The sequence below is a fragment of the Phoenix dactylifera genome, chromosome 5, assembly GCF_051530095.1.
Source record: "Phoenix dactylifera cultivar Ajwa chromosome 5, Ajwa_hap1_PhDact_Kaust_v1.1, whole genome shotgun sequence".
NCBI lineage: Eukaryota > Viridiplantae > Streptophyta > Magnoliopsida > Arecales > Arecaceae > Phoenix > Phoenix dactylifera.
In genome coordinates, this window is record NC_143194.1 from 898,825 (window position 1) to 920,560 (window position 21,736).

Below are 21,736 nucleotides of genomic sequence, written 5' to 3' on the forward strand. Positions count from 1 at the left end.
AATCGTCCCAAACCGCCCGATTTGGGGCATCCCGAGCCGTACTGGCGGTGGGCCGGGACGGTTCTGGCAATGAAACCAAGACCGGCGACGGATGAGGAAAAGGAGAAGGAGAAAGAGGAAGAGAGAGAGCAGGAGAGGGAAGGAGAAGGAAGAGAGAGGCCGACCGGGGCCGGCCGACGGAGGCCGAGGAGCCTCCGCGCGGAGAAGGCGGAGGTCGTGGAGGCGGGGCTTCGCCTCCGGTCCCCTGTTTCTTTCGAAACAGGGGCCCGGAGGGGCCTCTTTTATTTTAAAAAAATTAAGTGAAGTCGGTAATAGGTTTGCCGACTTTCACTTAAAATTATCAAAAATAAAAGGGGCCCCCTTCGGGCCCTTGTTTCGAATGAAACGGGGGACCAGAGGTGGAGCCCCGCCTCCGCAAATCCCCGGCCTCCGCCTCCGCGCGGCGGCTCCCCGGCGCTCCGCTGGCTCTCCGCCGGCCTCCCTCGGCTTCCTTCTCTCTCTTTTTCTCTCTCTCGTTCTCCCTCTCCCTCGCCTTTATTGTGTCGGTACAGGGCCGACATGGCACGACGCAGGGCCGTACTGACCCGTGCTTCCAGGCAACCGGTCCAGGGCCCGGTACTGGCACAACAGATGTTGTTTACACCCCAAGGAATTGAAATGAAAATAAATAACTAATGGAAGAAAAAACAGAAAGTATAAACTCAAGAAGTTAGGAAAAGAAAAGAAAAAACCCCTCAGAGCTCTCATGAAGGGGTAGAAACAAAAAAATATATTTTAGTGAGAGGTCCCCTCTCAAGGCCATTACAAGTATCTAATAATCCGGACGGGAAAAATGAAAAGTTGAAAAAGTGCTGCAGAAGCTGAGTGATTTTTCACTCCATCGAGCACATCATTGAGGATGTTTCTCATAAGTATACTCCCATTCCCAATCAAATAGATGGTTAGCAACAAGTAAGAGCTGAGTCTAGGAAACATATGAGTTCATAGGAAAACCATCATTTTCAATCTTGCTAAAATTAACCGTGTCCTTATATTGACTTTGCAGATCATGTAAACTAGGTTGGTTGAGGTTGGAGGATGATTTATGTGGTACCTCAACAAATGCTATGTTAATCTTGTAAATTTACGTGAGATCTATATGTGGATGTGCGGAATAAGGCAGCACAATATCTATTAATAATTAAAGACATTTCTTGGTAAGGCATGCCACCATCAATTTGTCAAATGATCTACCAGATCTGCTTTAACCAATGCTGAGAACATTTTATTTGATTTTTTTGCATACATTGAGTAACTTAAAAGCAACTAGGAAACATATTTCTCTCAGTTCTCCAAGGTCCGATACCTGATGATTAATTCATCTGCTAGATGACATAAATCACGCTTGTTTAGACTAATATATCATTTCACTTGTTCTGCAATATTCAAACTTTTGAACTTTACAATAATGTTGGTTTGTCTTTGTTATTTTTTCACTAATCCTGTTCATGAGCATGATTCCCTGTAAGAGGTTCGCATTCTAAAACCTGAAGATCTCCGACTGTCTTAAACTCATTCTTTCCCCGGAGCCGGTGCAGTTGGATGTAATCTATCTAGTGACAAACTCCTGACAGCACATAAAACACACATCATTCATGTGCTAACTCCACACTTGCACAAGCACGGAAATGATATGTTAATCTGTTTTGTCCATGACAGTTTTTGACCCATGTCTAACATGTGTATATGTTGTATGGTGGCATTAGGTTGTGAAGTAGAATATCCATTACCAATCTAAATTTGTTATCTGGAATGGTGATTGTAAAAGAGCATGCCATTCAATTATTGAGATGTGCTTCATAGCAAGGCATATTTCAAATTAGTAATGGAACTGACAACAATCGCTGATCTAGTTCTTGAGCTAATGCCAGTGTTGGTTTATAATGAACATGTTATGAGGTTATCTTGTTATGCTCCAATCGTAATTAGTTGAACCTATTAAATAACTCGATCTCATGGTTGCAATTAAGTTTTTTATTTTTTGCTTTTACTTTTTTTCCCTGTAACCAAATATAAATAATTAGTTTGAAAGCAAACAAGTCATTACTTTTGGTAGATATCAGTGTATATAATGGGCATACATAATCAAACATATTTTGAGTATACATGTGCCTGACAATTTTATGTATGTAAATATATAAACCTGTATCACTGTATTTGAAGTTTGGGAATTCCCTTGTTGAGCAGCCATTTTCTTTGTCAATTTTATGCCCCCAGCATCCATGTGCATCATGGAGGATTTATGGTGATCATATTCCATTGTCTTTGTTTCGTGACATGCTCTCTTGGTCCTGCCTTTTCTGAAAAAAACAATATGTTCTCTTTTAAACTGCAGAGCTGGGACTGTTATTTCTGAGACATGGGAGGATGGTCAGGCATTGAAGGATCTTAATTCTCATCTTGTAAGTTTTTTCTTTAGTAGAAAAAACTGAGATTCACCATATGTACATAAATATTTACTTCCATCTTTTATCTGTATAATGCGATGAACAAGATTGCTTTGCGTATTATGCTTTGTGTCTGGTCTTGAGAGCTGAATGACATTTGCATGTTACCATGCAAGGTCTGCCAGTCATGTTACTTGGAACTTGTTAGTACATTCCTTGATACAATGGGCCATATTTCGATTGACCATGGCACAGAATTGTCAGTGTTTGGCTGTTGTATAGAATTTTTGGTTCTTATTAAACATAAAAATATGCATCTACATGATCTTATGATTGGACTTATCGAATTACTTAAATGAGACTCACCTGCATGATGGCTATATATTTAGATGCTTATATGGAAACAGCATCTGCACGTTTAGCTGTTTATTATGTCCGCATGACCGCTGGTTTACTGCATTTGAAATTGCACATACAGCGAAGTACGATAATATTAAACTCACGATCATTTTTGTTATGTAATAGTGATGTAAATATGTATTTCTACCATTGACAAAATGTATTGGATTTCCTCAACTTTATTGGCTATTTGTATATATTATGCATATATGAACTGGTTTAGGCCAAGTGTAGCTTTTCTTGCATAAAATCTTAGTGCACAATTTTCATCACCTGGCCATGTAGGTGTTCTTGTGCATTTCACATAAAAATGTGACATATGATGTTTTTTTATTCCACATGTAGAGATCTTTGCTGGAGATGAAAGAGGCTATTGAGAGGCACCGAAAATCGCTTAAAAAACGACAACATGGTAAAGTTCCTCTCCAGCACTAACTAAAGGATAGCCATGGCCGGCTAGCGAGCCACTAAGAGATTGGTTTACCAATTTGTTGCTTTGTTTTTTTAGCTCTCTTTTATGTTCATGCAACTGATTTCATCTCTGAATTGGCGAGGCATGTATTTTCATAGTGTGCATAACTGCGTATGCTCATGTCTCATGCACCCATTTTAGTGTACCTTGCAATATAAAATTTTTGAGGGTAGTTAAAAAAGGGAGTGGCCATATGCATAGATGCATTAGATGAAAAAGCTCATAGCTTTCTTGCATTTGTTGAAGTACAAGATCCTTCTCTACTTGATCTAGTTAGTAAGCCTCACCAACTGATGTCAAATGTTTGCAAGTTGCTATAGTAATGAGAAATCCGCACATTGCCCGTCCTATTGGCTAAGTAGCTGTATTTTGATACAGTGATCACTATTATTATACCAAGGCAAGTCAGTTCAACTCCAGAGCTCATTGGCTTTGTTACTTTGTTGTTTTGTAGCGATTAGATCTCTCATAAAAATTGTGTGAAAGGATTTGGAAAAGCTGCAGTGGTGATAGAAGATGAAGTTCTCGTCTCAAATGAACTAAGATTACTGAGCTAGTTGGGATAAGCTTGTTGTTTATGGCCATATTAGATCTGTTTTCCCCTTTCCTAGCAACTCATCATTGTACATGTTTATAGATGCATAGACGCCAGTCAAAAAGCTGGGGATTCCAAGATCCAGAATTGCATTTTTTGCTGCTGGTGATTGAATAACTTGATTTTCAATATGCATATGCTCACTTGCATTTTTCTCGGATCGTAGTTTTACAAAAAAATATCTATATGGTGTTAGGTTTTCCACTTTTCGTTGCTCCAAATAATGGTAATATGATTGTCCTTGTGATGGAACATGACACCACCAATAAGTTGATCTTATGTGCTCATGCCAAAGATATTCACTGATACTTGACGGTCTGATCTCTAGAACCCCATCATCTCTGTTTGGCTGTATTATAGAGTTGATCTGATTTTATGATACAAGTCTCTTCTTTCAAATAATTACTATTTGTTGACCTATTTGGCTCTAGGATACAATGTTTCTATTCAAATGATTATTTTCTCTATGTTTAATATGCAATGATAAGAAAGCCTTTTTATAATTATTTCATGTCAACTTATTTACTCAGCCGTAAGGGTCATTTACGCATTTATATCATTTTACAATTCTTCTCTCTTTTAGATAAGGGTGATGGTAGTGATGTGGAAAGTGGTATGTCAGAGGAAGATTTCCTTATACAGGATGAGATTTATAAATCTCGCCTAGCAAGCATCAAACGTGTAAGCTCCTGTGTGCTATATGTGGCCATGATAACTCTTTCATATTGTTCATTTTCTTCCATTTTGCTATTTGCAAGCTATGCTATACCGTCAAAGTACTGACATTTTTCTTTGTTGGTATGATATGTCTGATCATCCTTTATTTTTTTTCTAATTTTATTTAGGAAGAAGAATATTATCTAAGAGAGAGGGATCGTTATGAAGTGGAAAAGGGAAGGCTACTACGTGAAATGAAGCGAATACGGGACGAGGATGGATCACGCTTCAACAATTTCCAGATTCTTAACCATCGATATGCTCTCTTGAACCTTCTTGGGAAGGGAGGTTTTAGTGAGGTTTACAAGGTAAATCCCGTACCTTGTTTAATGGATTATACGAAATCTGTGAGCCATCACGGTTACCTGTGTCATAGTAATCATATTCATCAGGGTTCAATCTTGGGCCCATGGTATGCCATACCGTATTAAATCAGATGGTATGGGGCGTACCGTACCGTGCTGGTTCAGTACCGATATGTGGTACGGGAGGTATATTGATATTTGGTTCGCCGAATTGGCCTCTGTACTGGATTTACTGATATAGTAACTGGGTGGCACCGGTATGGGGCCTAGTACTGAGATGGCTAGTTTTCTATTTTGCCTTTATAGGCATTGGTGAGCATATATCGTTTTGCAGTGATTTGAAGTGGGAACTTTCAAGCAGGCATTTGATCTGGTGGAGTATAGATACGTTGCGTGTAAGCTTCACGGTTTGAATGCTCAATGGAGTGAAGAGAAAAAGCAAAGTTATATACGCCATGCTATTCGTGAATACAACATACATAAGACACTGGTCCATCCTCATATCGTGCGTCTATGGGACATCTTTGAGATTGACCACAACACATTCTGCACCGTCCTAGAGTACTGCAGTGGTATGTGCATATCCTTGATCGGCATTTTCATTGAATCACCTATGCTGAATTGGACAACTTGTTATGCTTATATTATATTCATTTACCTGCCTGTGTTTTCGGGTTTAAAAGCCCTGTGATGTTCTGAGCTATGATTTGATCGGCACTCGGGCACTGTCATCACATGGACTGTACAATGAATGTCATTATGGTGACAGTCATGGTAAATTGTCTATATTTGTACTACACTGTAATCAGAGTCATCTGTCAAGAAGAACTGATAGCAACTAATTCATCCACTCCAATGTAGAGATAAAGCACTTGCAGAGGCCTCTTAGGAGTTCTTGGTGAGGTACAAAAAAAATCCCATAGTGGCATTAATAACGAGGTTCTGTGTAGATACTGCCGCTGATCTTGATTCACTCTAGTGCATTTTTAAATCCTCAAGCAATCATTTTATGTAATATGAACAATTACACTTATCTCAAATATGACTAGTTTGAAAACCTAGAAATAAGGTTCTCTACATGTGTCTCCGCCATGTTAGGATAGGATTAGTGCTCCCTCATTTATCTTCTGCTTTTGCCTTCGTTGGTTTAAATTTCAATGAAACTCATGAATATGATACTTGGGCCTTCCCTTTATTTTGTGTTGCCATGGATTCTCAGATAGCTTTGTGGACCATACCATATGATAGATTCCACATCTTCTAATTTTCCCTTCTGAGGGAGAAGCAACAAACTTCTTAAATTTTACTAGAAATGCCTTAAGCAAAAAGATTGGCACTTAAATCCTGATGCTTACACATTTATCCTCTTGTCCAATGCTTATTATTTAGATATGCATGGATATGGTGCATCATATTTATCTTATAGTTTACAGTTGTATGTATTTCTGGACATATGAGCCAAAAAGTAAGAGAATAACCAGTCTCACTTATTGCTACAAGATACAAATTTAGACTGGTCTGCTCTGCTATGCAGAACACTGGCAACCTTGCTCTGACTGAAAAGTTCTGTTGGAAAAGGCAAATTCTTCTCTTTAAATTCCAATTCTTTACTTCAATGATCTGCATTGAGTCGGATGATATTCTTCTCTGTGCTCGTATTCTTAGTTTTCTCTTTGGAATTTTTTTCACGGTGGATGCATTTTGTTATCACAGCTCATGGTCGGCTAAGTCTTCTATGTAAATGCGAAGGAAAAATTTATCTGTTTGAAGTGCTAGGGCTGGATTTTATATGAAATTGTATAGATGATTTTTGTCAAAATTTGAGTCAGAAGCAATTTGAGTCTGATGCTACTTTTGTGATTCACTTGCATTTTGATCAGGGAAGGATCTTGATGCTGTCCTTAAAGCAACACCTATTCTTCCTGAGAGAGAAGCTAGAATTGTATTTGTTCAGATATTTCAAGGCCTTGTCTATTTGAACAAGAGACCTCAAAAAATCATTCATTATGATTTAAAGCCTGGGAATGTTCTCTTTGATGAGGTTGGTTTTGCAAAAGTGACAGATTTTGGTCTTAGCAAGATAGTGGAAGATGATGTTGGATCTCAGGGTATGGAACTGACTTCGCAGGGAGCTGGAACATACTGGTGAGTGCGTGGCTTCTGATTATTTTATCACTTTATTCCTCTCTCTTCCCATCACATAGACACACAATAAGCGTTATTCCATGAATTAAAGATAGCAAGTATTTTTCAGTTCCAAATGAAATATGTTCATGGTGCTCCACAGTGTATGTGGCTCAATTGTATGTGATTCCTGATTATTTAACTGCTTAAAATTAATCTCTTTCTCAAGAAGTCTTCCTTGATGGTGTCTTACACTAATTATGAAGTTCAGCACATAGTACTATTAAGAATTTGAAGAAAAGATCTAAGTTGACTAATGTTTTCTTGCACTCAATCGGTATTCCATTGGATTATTGTTGATCACTTCTTTTTACCTCCTGTGATCATCATCATTACTATTATTTTATAAGGAGAAAACTATACTTATGACAAGTTGCTAACTCTGCTTGCTAGCCATTCTTTAACATCACAGTGCATGTCCTATATCTTATCTGAATCTGGTTCTAGACCATTTTTTAACTAATAGACGACAGTAAATTATTGCAGCGCTTCCAAGAACCGAAGCTTCTGGAGACTCATTTTGAACTGAATAGACCAAAAATAACCACTTAATGGATTATGCTCACACTAACTAATCTAGAAATAGTTTGATCTTATATTGATTACTTTGAAACATGTATTTTAGATGAATAGTTGTTAATTGGATTTCTACCTCCCAGATATGTAAACTTTAACTGTCAGTATTTATTGGGTTTCCGGAATGAACTGATTAAATTTGGAGCTTTAGCATAAGTATGTGTAGATATTTTATGTCTGCTTTCTTTTTGGCTTATATTTGTGTTTATATTCTTTCAGGTGTCTTACATTCTTCCTTCCTGAATTTGCTTTTCTATTGTAATTTGATTGGCATAGTTATCTTGTATTTTTTGTATTTTGCTTGTACCAGTTGACAGATAATTTTACTATATACAAATAATTCTTTCATCTTCCCTCTTAAATGTGTGGCAATCCATTCTGTTTATTTTGTGGCTCGACCCTACTACTTATGGTTTAATCTTACAAATTCATACCATTGTAAGAGAGTTCTGGCACTATTCCTGTTCTTTGCATTATATTCTCTTGAAATTTCAAATACTATTGCATGTTTACTCTGGTACCATAGCATTTTAGGACACCATGTTGGTTGTGCGTTATTGGATAACAAAAAATTATTATAATAATTGTGTTCGTAATCTGTCTTGTATCTCAACTTTTCGTGAATCTGTTTTAAATATGTCAATAAATTTTCGTTTGCTTGTCTCATTTGTGACCCACCATTAAGTTAGTGTCCTTGTTTTTCATCTAATTCAGTCTGAGTTTACATTGTGACATGTGTGGTTGTCCCTGATTTTGTCCGCTCATGTATTTTCAGGTATTTACCCCCAGAGTGCTTTGAGCTCAGCAAAACACCACTAATATCGTCAAAGGTTTGTAATGATGAAAATTACAGATATCCTTTTAAGGGAATTGGACTACCAATTTATATTCTAAATTTATAGCCATCTAATACAAGATCAGTATGGTGAATCAAGAAATGAGTTAGTTTTTAGGTTTCAGTCAGTTCCTCATCAGCACTAATAGAGCACAGAAGCAAAAGTTTCACAAAGCTATGTAAGCAATTTGTTTATAGCATGTGAAGCTTCAATTCTACATGATGTTTAAACACTGGCAATGGTAAAGTCGATTGGAATTTTAGATCTTTTTTGCATGTGAACTATAAGTAGAGGCCATTATAACTGGTGTCTGCAGCTATTAGGTTACTGTAAAACAATTCTTCATTTGGTTGATCATGATGTGTGTAGATTGCTGCTAGGCAGCCCTGTTTTGCATTTGTTGGTTGTTTTAGTTATATTATGATATTTTCATACAAAAATTATGGTTTGGTTCCATTTTACTCCCTTTCTTAGAGATGAAAGCATTGGCACCTTTTCTTTCTGAATAGAAGACTTTTAGTTGACCTTCTCTCTTTGATTTAGTCCCTGGTCTTTTATTCTCCATTCTAACCTCAGGCTGGTGTTGTCTTTTTCCTTGCTTTGTTATTGTCCTTGGAGTCAGGGTAGCCTTCTTCCTAGAGGAGGCACTTAACCTCAAGTGGCCGTGTGCAGCTCCTAATTTGTTGCCAGATGAAGTTTTAATCATTGCTTATTTGGCAAGAAAATTTTGCTTCCTACTCACTCTCCTCCTCCCCTTTCTTTTTGTGGCAATACTGCTTTGTACTCATGCATCTGGTTGGCCTCTGTGTTTGCTCCCCTTTCAAGCAACATATTACAATTACTAATCTATGGAGGATTACAATAGTTTTAAGTAAGAATTGGGAATTTGTTGCAGCCTTGAGTTTCATGTAAAAGAAAAAAATTGTATGTTTGATGCGATGTTATGTGCAGCATTATCTGTTTAAAGCACATTGTAAGTTCAACTTATAACCGCAGCAAACTTAACCATATGAAATTAGATTTTCTCCATTTTGAGAGAATTTCTTGCTTCTATCACTTTTATGTCGTGCACTTGCGAGTAGCAACATGATTAGCAAGCCATCTACAAATCTTTATATTTGCTTGTGTTTGTTGACATTGAACATATGGTGGCAATGAGGTGTGGAGAAGGTAAAAATCTAAAATAGGAGGAAAGGGATGGTTTGATTCTGAAAATCTTCTGTAGTCAATTTTCAGATCATGACTCCAATTCGTTAATTTCATTTTTTCCTGTTCAATGTGGCTCTGCATCTTAAAAAATATCAATCATGCTTTGTTTCTGCAGTGTAAGTTTTTTTTTTGTAGTCCCATGAATACCTATTGTATATAGCATTGTCTCATAGACACTTATATTGCTCCATAATTCTTCAGTCCATTTCATGACTGTGCAAACATTTACATTAGTCAGTTGCTTTTGTAGTAAGCCTAGATTTGTCCATCTTGGTCCATTGTCGTTATCACAACTGCCATTGCCTGAAAAGAAAGACGTTTTTTTTCCCATTTCTTTTTGAGAAAGCTGAAAATTGAAATAAACCATCAAATCTTTTGAAATAACAAAACTCTCCTTGGTCGTCTATAATATATTGAGTTTTGCTATGGTACATTTTATTAGTTTCACGGAAAAAAAAGTGATGAATCCTGGCCATCCTTTTCATAGGGGCAAAAAATGAAAACACATATACAACCGGTTGCCAGTTGTTGCACTGCTGCCTACCTTTATTTTTTATTACTTTATTCAACCAGTCCTCCTCCATCTATACCCCGCCCATCTCTGCCACTTGTCTCCCTGCCCTAGCTCCTTGCCCATCTGCTGCCACCTTGGCTGCCCCTCCACTACCAGTGGCCCATGCCACCTCCTAGAAATGGATAACACCACTCAGAGATTGCCGGTTTCTCTGAGAGGCAATGGAGGTGGAGGAGAGGGGGAATATGCAACCAAATGACCGGGATTTGAGAGTTGACGCGTTCGTTGATTGTAACTAGTTGATAGCAATGATGCCAAGCAGTGATGGCAAGGTGGAAGAGAGTGGAGGTGAATTTTGAGCTAAGGTATTTGTGGGAGAGGTGGGCCTTGCCGGTGAACAGGGTCGATTAGGCAACCACTGCTTGATAAGGAAGGAGGAGGAGGGGAAGAGGAAGAGGAGGAAGAAGGATTGTAAAATAGGAAAGAGTCATGCATACTTCCCATACATGTGGTCTACAAATTTTAGGAGCTGCACACAGCGACTTGAGGTTAAGTGCCTCTAGGAAGAAGGCTATCCCAACTCTAGGAAAGCTTCATCTGGATGCAAAATTTTGGTTCCACATAAACAAACTTTGTCTTGCCACATAAACAATGATAGAAACTTCATCTGGTCGCCTTAAAAGCATATATCGGTTTTTAGGCAGCCCGATTCTCAGTTCTAGGTTAGGTAACCTCCTTGTAGGAGGGACCCTGACTTTTCTCCTTGTGCTGACACGTCAAGTTCAATGCATACCTTTTTAATTTTTATTTTTTAAGAAAAATCAGGTTCTGATGCTTCCGTGAACCTTGTAGCAGCAAAATCTCTCGACTGGGGCAGTGTAAAGCTTTAAAAACTGAAATACGTAGCCTTTGATGTTTATCCTATCCTATTCAAGTTTTTGTGGACATGAAATCTTATTCTCTAAGATTGGGTGTGGCCCAAATTGTGACTGTCTTATTCTCTAAGCGGACTATTTGGGTTATTGAAGATCAATCCCAGCTTACACATTAAAAATCTGTATAAGCACACATATAGCTTTTCCTTTAATAATGTGCAGGAGGTAATTATGGTATGCAGAGTCAATTGGATATTTTGGATAAACACTTAATGGTTATGACTGCAATAATTGATAGAGCATCTTAGAGGACTAATTAAATAAGTCATTTATTTACAGCTACCTTCTCATACTTTGGTATGTTAAACTGTTGCTGTTGCTTGTGCACAGGTGGATGTTTGGTCAGCTGGTGTAATTTTGTACCAAATGCTCTTTGGTAAACGTCCCTTTGGGCATGACCAGACGCAAGAGAGAATTCTTCGTGAAGACACTATTATTAATGCACGCAAGGTGGAATTTCCTCAGAAACCAGCTGTCTCCAACGAGGCAAAGGTTCGTCATTCTTTTCTTAAGAATTACCGTATCATGTGTAATATTTCTGTTACCTCATGAGAAGTGAACATGACCCCTTGGCGGCATTCTGCCTATTTCCTTCCAAGGACCATAAAAGCATTCTATGGTTCGAAGATTTTTATTTTCTTCACTGGTAGAAAATTATTTATTTATTTGCTTTTCTGGAAAGTAAATCCTGATCAGCCCCTTTAGATTTTTCATTTTGTAATTCCTTTCATGGTCAGATGGTCTTCATCTGCCATTTATTGTTATTGACATAATAGTTTTTAGGATCTTCATTTTCACACAATTCTCTGCTTCCTTAGTTTTGCTGACTTATTAGTAAGAAACTCCTGACTCATTATTCATGTATTTTTAGTTAAAACATAATTAGTAGCTTAGTTTATGATACTGGCCCTAAATAGGAAATTTTGGTGAATGAGGATCCATAATCAGACCCCAAATTGTTAGAATAAAGCTGGGTGGTTATGGTTATAGTCATGGTATATCTTTCGTTATAATTAGCTTTTGCCCCAACCCACCTTAATAGCCAGTTCTCAGAATCATCAGTCGAAAGTCAAAAACCTGAGATCTGCGACCAAGGTAGTTAATAAATGTGGTCTAGTCTAGCGAGTCAGATTTCTGTGGCTTGATGATTCTGTAATGACTCGGACATCTAGAAATGTTAAGTTTAAGAACAAATGGCGTGCTAATAATTTAGTAAAGACAGTTTTTTTCTTGACTTGGACAAGTTGGGTTGAGTTTAAGAACAAATAGAAAAAATAAGCTTTGAATAAAAATCACCTGCTTGTGGTTTTGAACCTTAATTGCAATTTTCCATCTTTTTGCTCTCCATTAATGCTACCTATCATGTGGTTTTCATGCTTGAAATACTTGGCCTAGTCTAGCGAGTCAGATTTCTGTGGCTTGATGGTCTCAAAAAAGAAAGCATGAAATGGCTGAGTCTGAGTCTGTAATGACTCGGACATCTAAAAATGTTAAGTTTAAGAACAAATGACGTGCTAATAGTTTAGTTAAGACAGTTTTTTTCTTGACTTGGACAAGTTGGGTTGAGTTTAAGAACAAATAGAAAAAATAAGCTTTGAATGAAAATCACCTGCTGGTGGTTTTAAAGGTTAGCTTTATTAAATATAACATAAGTGATAACTTTACATTGTTGTATACAAGTAATCATGTGCAGTGATATATCAAACTGAATGGGTGGCTGCTAAACTGAATTAATATTTGTAATCTCTGAATATCTATAAACTATAGAGTATTAAGTATTAACCATGTATTTAATTGGTTAAATTACAATATTGATACATCTTATTTTCATGATGTTATTCTCTAATTGGTTGTGACTGGTTGTCACTGTTAACATGAGGACAACACTAATTTTTTTTTCTTTCACATCTTTGTTTTGAACATAATTAATAGAAGAAAATCTCATTATAAAGTTTTAGAGAAGGCAAATGCTTGTTTAGATGATTAGTGGAAGGGATTAGTGGTGAGCTTGCATACAAGATTAAAGTTGGTATCGTAAGTTATAACAATCTGGGATCTATTTTAAGAAAAATAATAACTTTGTTATTTTAATTCGTTTCTTTCTATTTTTCGTAATCATATCTTTTATTTTTAACTTACACCAGAAATACATGACTAGCTTGAGACTAACAAGTAACAAATGGAGTCTGAGCCATGGGCGACACTTCTTGCTGTGCGTCCTCAGTCTACAATTTTGACATGAAACCCACTTGAAAATCCTCATGCCCATGCGCACTGTATGTGCATATGTCCTTATTACAGAGGAACCACAGCACATGAAATTGTGCAGCTTTTTTTGAAAAAAAAATCTAAAGCCTCATTAATTTAACCTATTCACACTATATACATGGAGAAGCACATGCCCTTGATTGATCTTGCTCTGACTCAGCCAGAAAAAAGCTGTGCTGTATGAGATTCACATTGACTTCCGATATGGACCAAAACCCGAAGTCCAATATGACTGTTATTTTCTTATTAGTAGTGGACTAGTTTGAACTTGATTACTTAAAATTTTAACTTCCATTGGTCAGCATAAAATCAACCAGAAAGACATATTTTGGGAACCTCTTTTCAACATCTAGTTCATAAATGACAAGCAAAAGACTTCTGCCTGCCTGGCATGCTTGCTGTTGGTCCCTTTCTTAACCCCTCAAATCAGAGCTCCTCGATGTTTATCCTACATGGAGTATTGTATTCATTGAAATAGAAGAATCAGGAGATACTTGGCTATTAATGCTCCTTCTTTGGCGTTGATATTCTCAGGAGCTAATTCGTCGGTGTCTGACGTATAACCAAGCAGAACGGCCAGATGTTTTAACGATTGCTCAAGATCCTTATCTCTCCTATTCGAAGAAGTAGAGATGTATGTTCAGCCTGAGAGATATTTACACACAAGATTAGACAGGGTCATGCTTTGTAAATGTAGAGCTAATGCTCCTCTTTGCTTCTATCTTGGAGGCTTTCTTATAGAAGAACAGAAACCTTTTTTCTTTTTTTATAATGTGCTTGTATTAAAATTTCATCCTTTTGGTAGTGAAAATGAGGCAACAATCACAGCAATATTTATTGTTTTTCTATCAGCTGAGGTTTATTTGTTTAATCTGGAATGTATTTCAGGAGGAACATTTTGGTTATTTAGGGGACTCGGTCGCATATTTCTTCTGTATGCACAGGATTTTCATTGGTCATGTGATTTTCCAATATGTATATAATTGAAATTTTCATAAAATAATAATCAGTTTGCACATTTCATGAATTATTCACGACGCGTGACAATTTTGTGTTTTTAATCGATGATTTTTTTTTTAGAAAAAAAAAATCAGTTGGTGTGCAGCCAACTGTGGCAGCCCTGCCTCCTTTTTATTTTCTCTTTTCGTGTGGACATATTTTAGAATCTTGCTTTGGTGTCTGTTTTGCGTGTTCTGCATTTTTCAAAACTTGTGGCAAAACCCTTAACTGAAGATTTCTCAAACCAGTATTTTAAACTTTACCTATTAACTGAAGATTTTTGGAGCGATACCTTTGTTTCTTTTAATATACACTGAAAGTGTTGCAAGACCTGAAAAAAAAGTGGGGAAAATTTTGCCCCATCCATACTACATTAAAATATAAAATGATGGTTGGCTAAATCCTCTTCTCTGCATTACTTCGTCATTCTAGGAGTAGTTGCTCAACATTTAGCATCTCTTGTCAGATACTTTTCACCTCTTTCAAATATTAAATGTAGGGGTGGAACAAAAACTCACCAATTTTTGTTTAGCATTCCCATGAAAGTAAGCAATAATAAGACATCCTGCAGGGTCTTATAAAGAATTAAAGAAAGAAGATCAAGTGATTTTTTTTTTAATTTCTTGCAATTGCATTCCCCAATTTGTTGTCAATATCTTCTCCAATTAAACCTTGAAGATATAGTGGCAAAGCAACACTCTGCAAAACTCCAATCCTACAATAATCTACAGCTACTTGGCTAATCTGCCATGCTGCTTTGCTAGACGGCAAACATTTGAAGACACCTATGACATGGCCAAATTGATATTCCCGCAAGGCTTTATTGAGCCCTTAAACCCAACCTGAATTTAAACCCTAGCCTCTGTGATCCAAGGGCCAAAGCTAAGGGAAGCAAGACGGCTGTTCAACTCCTTGTACTCTCCTTTTCATCACTCTTATCCCTCTCGCTCTTCCAGATGTTGCCTCTCTTTTTAATCCCAGCCGACCAGATTGTAGGTTGTAGACTTGTAGTCATCCAAAGCAAGTTTGGATGCCTTAGCAAAAAAAAAGTTTGGATGATTGAGAGAATTGAATTGGAGCGTACCTAATGAGATCATAATGAAGAACATGGACATTGCCGATTGGTGCCAACTAAGCTAGAAATTGGTACAAGGTAGAGACAAAAAGGAAGTTTGCATAAACAAAAAAAAAAACCTTCTTATTGCAAAAACATGTTGCTTATTTTATTAAAAAAAGCCAGTTTCAGAATGTACTAGATCAATATTTTTTTCTTTTTTTTCTTTAGTGGATTGACTTCCTAAATTTATTAAGAAGTGATTTTTTTAAGTGGCAGAAAACAATGATTCAAGATCATCCGACTCCTCTATTTATAAATTTTTATTCTACGATGGGCGAAACACAGCCTCGAGCTATAGTAACCGAGTCCTATGAGAGTTAAGCTCCTCTTTTGGCTTACGAAAAATAGTCATAGAAACGAGAACTTTCATCAACCAGGCCAAATCAAACCAGGTGACATACTCAAGATGAGTGGCTGATCCCAATTGCCGGAGAAGATCCAGATCCAGATTCTGATTCTCAATTAGCTGATCTAAAGCATGGGGTTGATTGATTGAATTGAAAATAAAAACTCGGTAGCGGACTGACCAGAACCAAGCAAGGGATGAGTTATGACACTAATAGCTAGGGGTTCGCAGACCCAGCAACTCGGAGAATATCCCAATCTGATTCAGATTTAGATTCTGATGAAGTCGGAGGCCATATTAGAATGAAAGGAAGGAAAGTCGCTTCATCTACCTGCTTATCCCTTTTTTTTAATTTTTTTTACATAACTATCAAAAACAATTGAGAAGAATGGATTTTTCTATAATTCAGTCCCAAGATTTTTTTTAATAAAATCTTTATATATGTACCTATTAAACTAAAAGGGCAGTGAAAAGTTAACCCCTCTCTAAAATTCTAAGAAAGTAAAAAAATTCAAGCACATAATTGGCATGCAAAGGGATACACGGAAATTTGTTGATTCCTTGGATGGGTGCAATTCATGGTAAAATTCAATTTGCGAAGCAGAAATTTTTTTTTATGATGCCATGAAGCAGCAATTTATTTTTATTTTTTTTATTATCAAGTTGTTCACCTTGTTGAGGGGGGGGGGGGGGGGGGGGGGGGGAATGCATGAAAGAGACAATAAGCATTCAATAAGCAGAAAAAAATGTCACCAGTTCACCACTCCATTCCTCCAAAACATCAATAAGCATGACAATCTGTCAATCGTGGACTTGCTTTGTTTTGTGGACACTTTTTAAATTACTCCTAGTAGTGAAGACTTCTAATGGCCACCAAGGTAGTAGCCTGGTGGTAAGGGGGCGATAATTCCGCCCAAGTTGCTCGGGTTCGAAACGCGCGGGCATCGATTAAATTAGGGGACCGAATGCCCCATGCCCGGCTGGCTTGTTGGCGGTTATGCTTTCCTTCCACTTGTACCAAGGTGGCGCTGGGGTGACGTACCCACACGTGAGGCGGTGAACCCAGTGGGGTGAGCCCACGGGTCGGGGAAGGCACGCGAAACCCCCTGGTGGAAGGGGGGCCCAGTAATAGAGCTGCTACGCGGGTGGGCTGGTCCCTCCCCCTCCCCTCCTTTTTTTGACCAAAAAAAAAAAAAGACTTCTAATGCCACCCAAATTTTCCAGCTGCAACCCCTTAGTAGTCCCCAAAGACAGCATGTCCTCCTCCTCCGGCTCTTCTTCCTTCCTCTCGGCGCCAATGAGCCGCTCCTTTGTGCCGAAGGGCTTGACCCTTCTCACCTCTATCCTTCTCTTGGTCTATATCTCCTCCACCTCCAATTACTTCCTCCATCTCCGCAATAACCTTCTTCTCCTCACATCCTCACTCGGCTCCGCCCCTTTTCCTCCCCGGATCCACCCGGACCCCCCGTCTCTCGCCCGAAACGCTTCCAATGGTGGCGTTTCTGATGTGCCCCGGTCGCCAGGTTCGAAAAAGGCGCCGCCTTTTTTATGGGATGGGAGCGGCCTGGAAGGCAGGATCGATCGGTCTTCGAGGTCTAGGCAACAATTTGGTTCAAAAGGTGCGTTTTTTTTTTTCATTTTTTTAATTTTGAGGTTTTGTTGCTGTTTTATGTCATTTGTGTGGATGGTTTTCTTGTGATTCTGCTGTTGTGGTTTGATTCTTCGCTGGTTCTGTGGAGGGATTGGAAGATTGTTTTTAGAGAAGATGCGGTCTGATGAAGTGGTGCATTGTTCATGGATGAGTTTGCTGAACTATTAGGGTACTAAATTAGCTTTGTATTAAGGCTCTTTGGTTGGATTGGATGAAGATTTGAGTGCACCTCTTATATTTCTATCGGTTTCTGCTGGTTTTGTTATGTTTTTTGTGATCACAAATGGTGGTAGGCAGCTAAAATTTTGAAGCTCTATGGACATTGTTGGCAAGCCTAGTTTGTTACTGCAAGGCATGCTGTAGCAAATCTCCAACTTCAAACACTTTTCTAATTGAATTTAATCCAACCTGGGAGAAGTCATCATGTGATGACTGTCTTGTCAATGGTTATGAAGTACAGAATATCAGCATATATAGAAGGCCTTTCTTTAATGAAAAATAATTTGCATTAACTTTCCTTCGATGAAAGTAATCAGTGAAAAGCTTGATCACAATGGAGAACTGAGGAAATTCATAAATTCTTCCTAATGAAGCAACTATTTCTTTCTCTTATTTTAAAACTTGATAGTCTTCCCCCCTTGATGGCCTCCATCCACTCAACAGAGTTAAAATTGGTGCAACTTTATCAACTTTCCTTTATCTAAGGTTGTTTGGAGATTACTTAGACCATGAATATGAGAATAGACACTCATTTCCAACTCCCAAGCTCAGAGCAAATTCCTCCCCCACCAACCCGCCCACCCACACGCGACACAAACACAAAACTGCACATGTACACGTAGACACATATGCACATAGTAATTGCTCTTACATGGAAGATATTTTATTGCTGCTTTTCCCTTGCATTCTCTGTGCTCTTAAGCAAGGAATTAATACCATCTGATCATGGAGTTCTAGAACTTGGACAGCAAAAGATATTTCTTTAATTTTGCTCCACCAACTTCGTTATCTGTCTCCACTAGTTTGAAAACTAATCTTTGGACATGACTATTATGTAGCTGTCTTTTGGAACAAACAAACAAATTACCTTACATGCCATGTCAAACAAATATTGATAATTCATTGTAGTTCTTATGATCTTACTTCTCAGAATAGAAAGTACTGCATGGGCTAATGTTCTTTTTGAGTTGAAACAATAAGATGCTTTGTATCAATCAGGTTCACATCAATTGGAAGATCTCATCTCCTGCAGACATTTTTTCTTAATTGCAAAGCTAATGATGTTTCAATTGATTTTGTATTGGCACTAAAATTTTATAACATGAGGTGCCTCAAGAGATAAGTTACTTATTAGTTTCATTTTGTGGCAACAAGCTATAGTTCTAGAATTTTTTTTTACCAGGGTCCTAGTACGAGTTAAGAAGACAAGCAAAATAACGTCATGTATTTGATTTACATTAAATAAATTTGGTACAAGTGAAATTTCCCCCATGTAATTTACAAGTCAATATACGTACTAATTTCTATCCAACTCTATATGCAGAATCTAGGAAGCATATTGTTGCTTCTCTATTATCATGAAAGCACTGTCTAGTTAAAGCATGTACTAACATGTAGATTAGATTTTGGGACCTCTAGGCAAGCTTGCCTTATTCTATAATTTGACTTTTTTATATGATGAATGTATTTGTAGAAAAACGTGTTGGGCAGCCAGGAGAAATTGATATGCACTGTAAGAACTTTTGACCTCTCTGCTTCCTTCTACAAATTGTTCAGATACGAATATGAACAACAGACTTCTGTCCAATCCTTCTAGGTTCGCTAAATTACCTGTGCTTCCCCACTTGCCTATTCATGGCCAATTTTCCTAAAATAGGTCGATCTTTTAAGCTTACTAGCTTATTTAGGTAACGAACTAAGAGCATATTTTTCTTTTCCTCTACAAGTAAATGTCTGCACATGGGAAAAGTGTCTTTTGGTGATCCTCTTTGATTCGTTTAACTTTATTTAAGAATATCTTATGTCTTGTGTAATGTTTTATTTCTTGATACAAAGAATTTTCACAATAATCACTACATGTCAAGTAACTCGGTAAATGCTCTGTTTTTTCTTCTTTACTTTTCAATGTTCATGAACATTTTCCACGTTTCAGGTAAAGGTTTTAACAATCAGGTGTTTCATGATAAATATATATTTACTGAAGACTATAAGGAGATGAACCGAAGCTTTAAGGTTTTTGTATACCCACATAGCAAAGAGCATCCATTTGCACATGCCTTTCTCCCGGTGGACTTTGAACCTGGTGGAAACTATGCTAGTGAAAGTTACTTTAAAAAGGCTCTTATCCAAAGTCATTTCATAACTAAGGATCCATTGGAGGCTGATCTCTTCTTCTTACCTTTCTCAATTGCAAGGTTGCGTCATGATCCAAGAGTTGGTGTTGGAGGCATCTCAGAATTTATACGCAATTATATTACTGATATTAGGCAAAACTACCCTTATTGGAACCAATCTGGTGGTGCCAACCATTTTTATGTTGCTTGCCATTCCATTGGAAGGTCTGCAATGGCGAGAGCAGAAGAAGTTAGATTGAATGCAATTCAAGTTGTATGCTCTTCTAGTTATTTTCTCTCTGGATATGTTGCACACAAGGATGCATCTTTGCCTCAGATCTGGCCTAGACATGGAACCCGCCCAAATGTATTTTCATCAAAAAGGTAAAACCCAACTCTTAAATCCATTTTCTGATATAAAGCTCTCGATAGGATTGAAAACTGAAAGGATGCTTGTAATGCCAATCCATATAGATGACTTTTCCCCCCTTTTCCTTGTGGGTTTGTGATCCTTTTCCCTGCCCAATTAAATTTTGCTCTCCCGTTCTGAAACTACTAGTGTACGTAGAATTACTGGGGTAGTACTAAGTTATTATACCAACCTTTGTTCAACTACCTACCCTTTGTAGTATTGACTCAAATGCATGTTTTCTTCTGAACATTCCAGGGCCAGACTAGCCTTCTTTTCTGGATCAGTCAACTCTCCTGTACGCAAAAGACTTATGGAAGCCTGGGGAAATGACTCTGAGATCTTTGTCCATTCCGGCCACATCACAACTCCATACGAGGAGGGGCTTCTTAACAGCAAATTCTGCCTCCATGTCAAGGGTTTCGAAGTCAACACTGCAAGGATCGGCGATGCAATCTACTTTGGATGTGTGCCGGTGATAATCGCCAACCATTACGATCTACCCTTTGCTGATATACTGAACTGGAAGAGCTTCTCTCTTGTTGTTGCTACCTTGGATATTCCACTGCTTAAGAAAATTCTCCATGATGTAAGGCCAGAGCAGTATGAAATGTTGCAAAAGAATGTACTCAAGGTACGCAAGCATTTCCAGTGGCATTTTCGTGTTCCAGTAGATTATGATGCCTTTTATATGGTAATGTATGAACTGTGGCTCCGTCGGAGTGCTGTAAAATTCTCTGTTTCTTGGACTTCTGAGATGCCTAGTCACAATAGTAGCACTGTAAACTGCACATAAGGATATCTGTATGAATCGAAGTGTTGAGCAATAACAAGTTAGCTTCAGGTCAGTGAGATGATGGCTAAGACTTTCTTGGTTTCTTCTTCTTCTTTCTCTTTTCCAAAAAGCAGGGCCATTTAGTTATCAATTATGTGGTAGGTTCTTTCCTTTGCATCTTCTAGTGTTTGAGTCAATTATAAAACGTCATTATCATCTCTATTTAGCAAAAATGCCTTGTCTCCCTGAAAGCAGGGCCATTTAGTTATCAATTATGTGGTAGGTTCTTTCCTTTGTATCTTCTAGTATTTGAGTCAATTATAAAACGTCATTATCATCTCTATTTAGCAAAAATGCCTTGTCTCCCTTGAAACCTTTCGGAAAGGACTGCAATTCAGAGTGTTTTTAATGAACTGCCAAGAACAAAATTGTCATTTTGGCCCCAAATCAAGAAACAAGCTCCTCAAATTTGGTGTTTAAAAAAAAAAAAATCTTTTGAAACTTTTAAATTATGAAAAATATATTTCTTAAGAGAATTAAGACCATGTTTAGTATTACTGTACTTTTTCACTTTGAGTTTCTTAAAACTAAAATTTAAAAACAAGACAAAAAACTTATTGGGTAGAGTATTTTTATATATTTTCATTTTATATAGTTTTAAAAACTCATA

General features: G+C 37.6%; 2 protein-coding genes across 2 annotated transcripts in view; both read left to right on the forward strand.

Moving 5' to 3' along the window:
- TSL (Protein kinase superfamily protein) overlaps window positions 1-14,287 on the forward strand; it is a 36,127-nt gene extending 21,840 nt beyond the window's left edge. The window contains exons 8-16 of the mRNA XM_008791647.5: window positions 2,375-2,441; window positions 3,171-3,237; window positions 4,476-4,573; window positions 4,738-4,917; window positions 5,276-5,486; window positions 6,795-7,059; window positions 8,450-8,504; window positions 11,499-11,660; window positions 13,971-14,287. Coding sequence (XP_008789869.3) covers window positions 2,375-2,441; window positions 3,171-3,237; window positions 4,476-4,573; window positions 4,738-4,917; window positions 5,276-5,486; window positions 6,795-7,059; window positions 8,450-8,504; window positions 11,499-11,660; window positions 13,971-14,066 — 1,201 coding nt within the window. The 3' untranslated portion in view covers window positions 14,067-14,287. The remainder of the gene's footprint in view (window positions 1-2,374; window positions 2,442-3,170; window positions 3,238-4,475; window positions 4,574-4,737; window positions 4,918-5,275; window positions 5,487-6,794; window positions 7,060-8,449; window positions 8,505-11,498; window positions 11,661-13,970) is intronic.
- A 2,802-nt stretch (window positions 14,288-17,089) lies between these two features.
- LOC103707230 (putative glycosyltransferase At3g07620) lies at window positions 17,090-21,139 on the forward strand. Its single transcript, XM_008791635.6, has 3 exons — window positions 17,090-17,517; window positions 19,702-20,266; window positions 20,550-21,139. Exons 1-3 carry the CDS (start codon window positions 17,103-17,105, stop codon window positions 21,085-21,087), a joined length of 1,518 nt encoding a protein of 505 aa, XP_008789857.5. The 5' UTR covers window positions 17,090-17,102; the 3' UTR covers window positions 21,088-21,139.
- The last annotated feature ends 597 nt before the right edge of the window (window positions 21,140-21,736 follow it).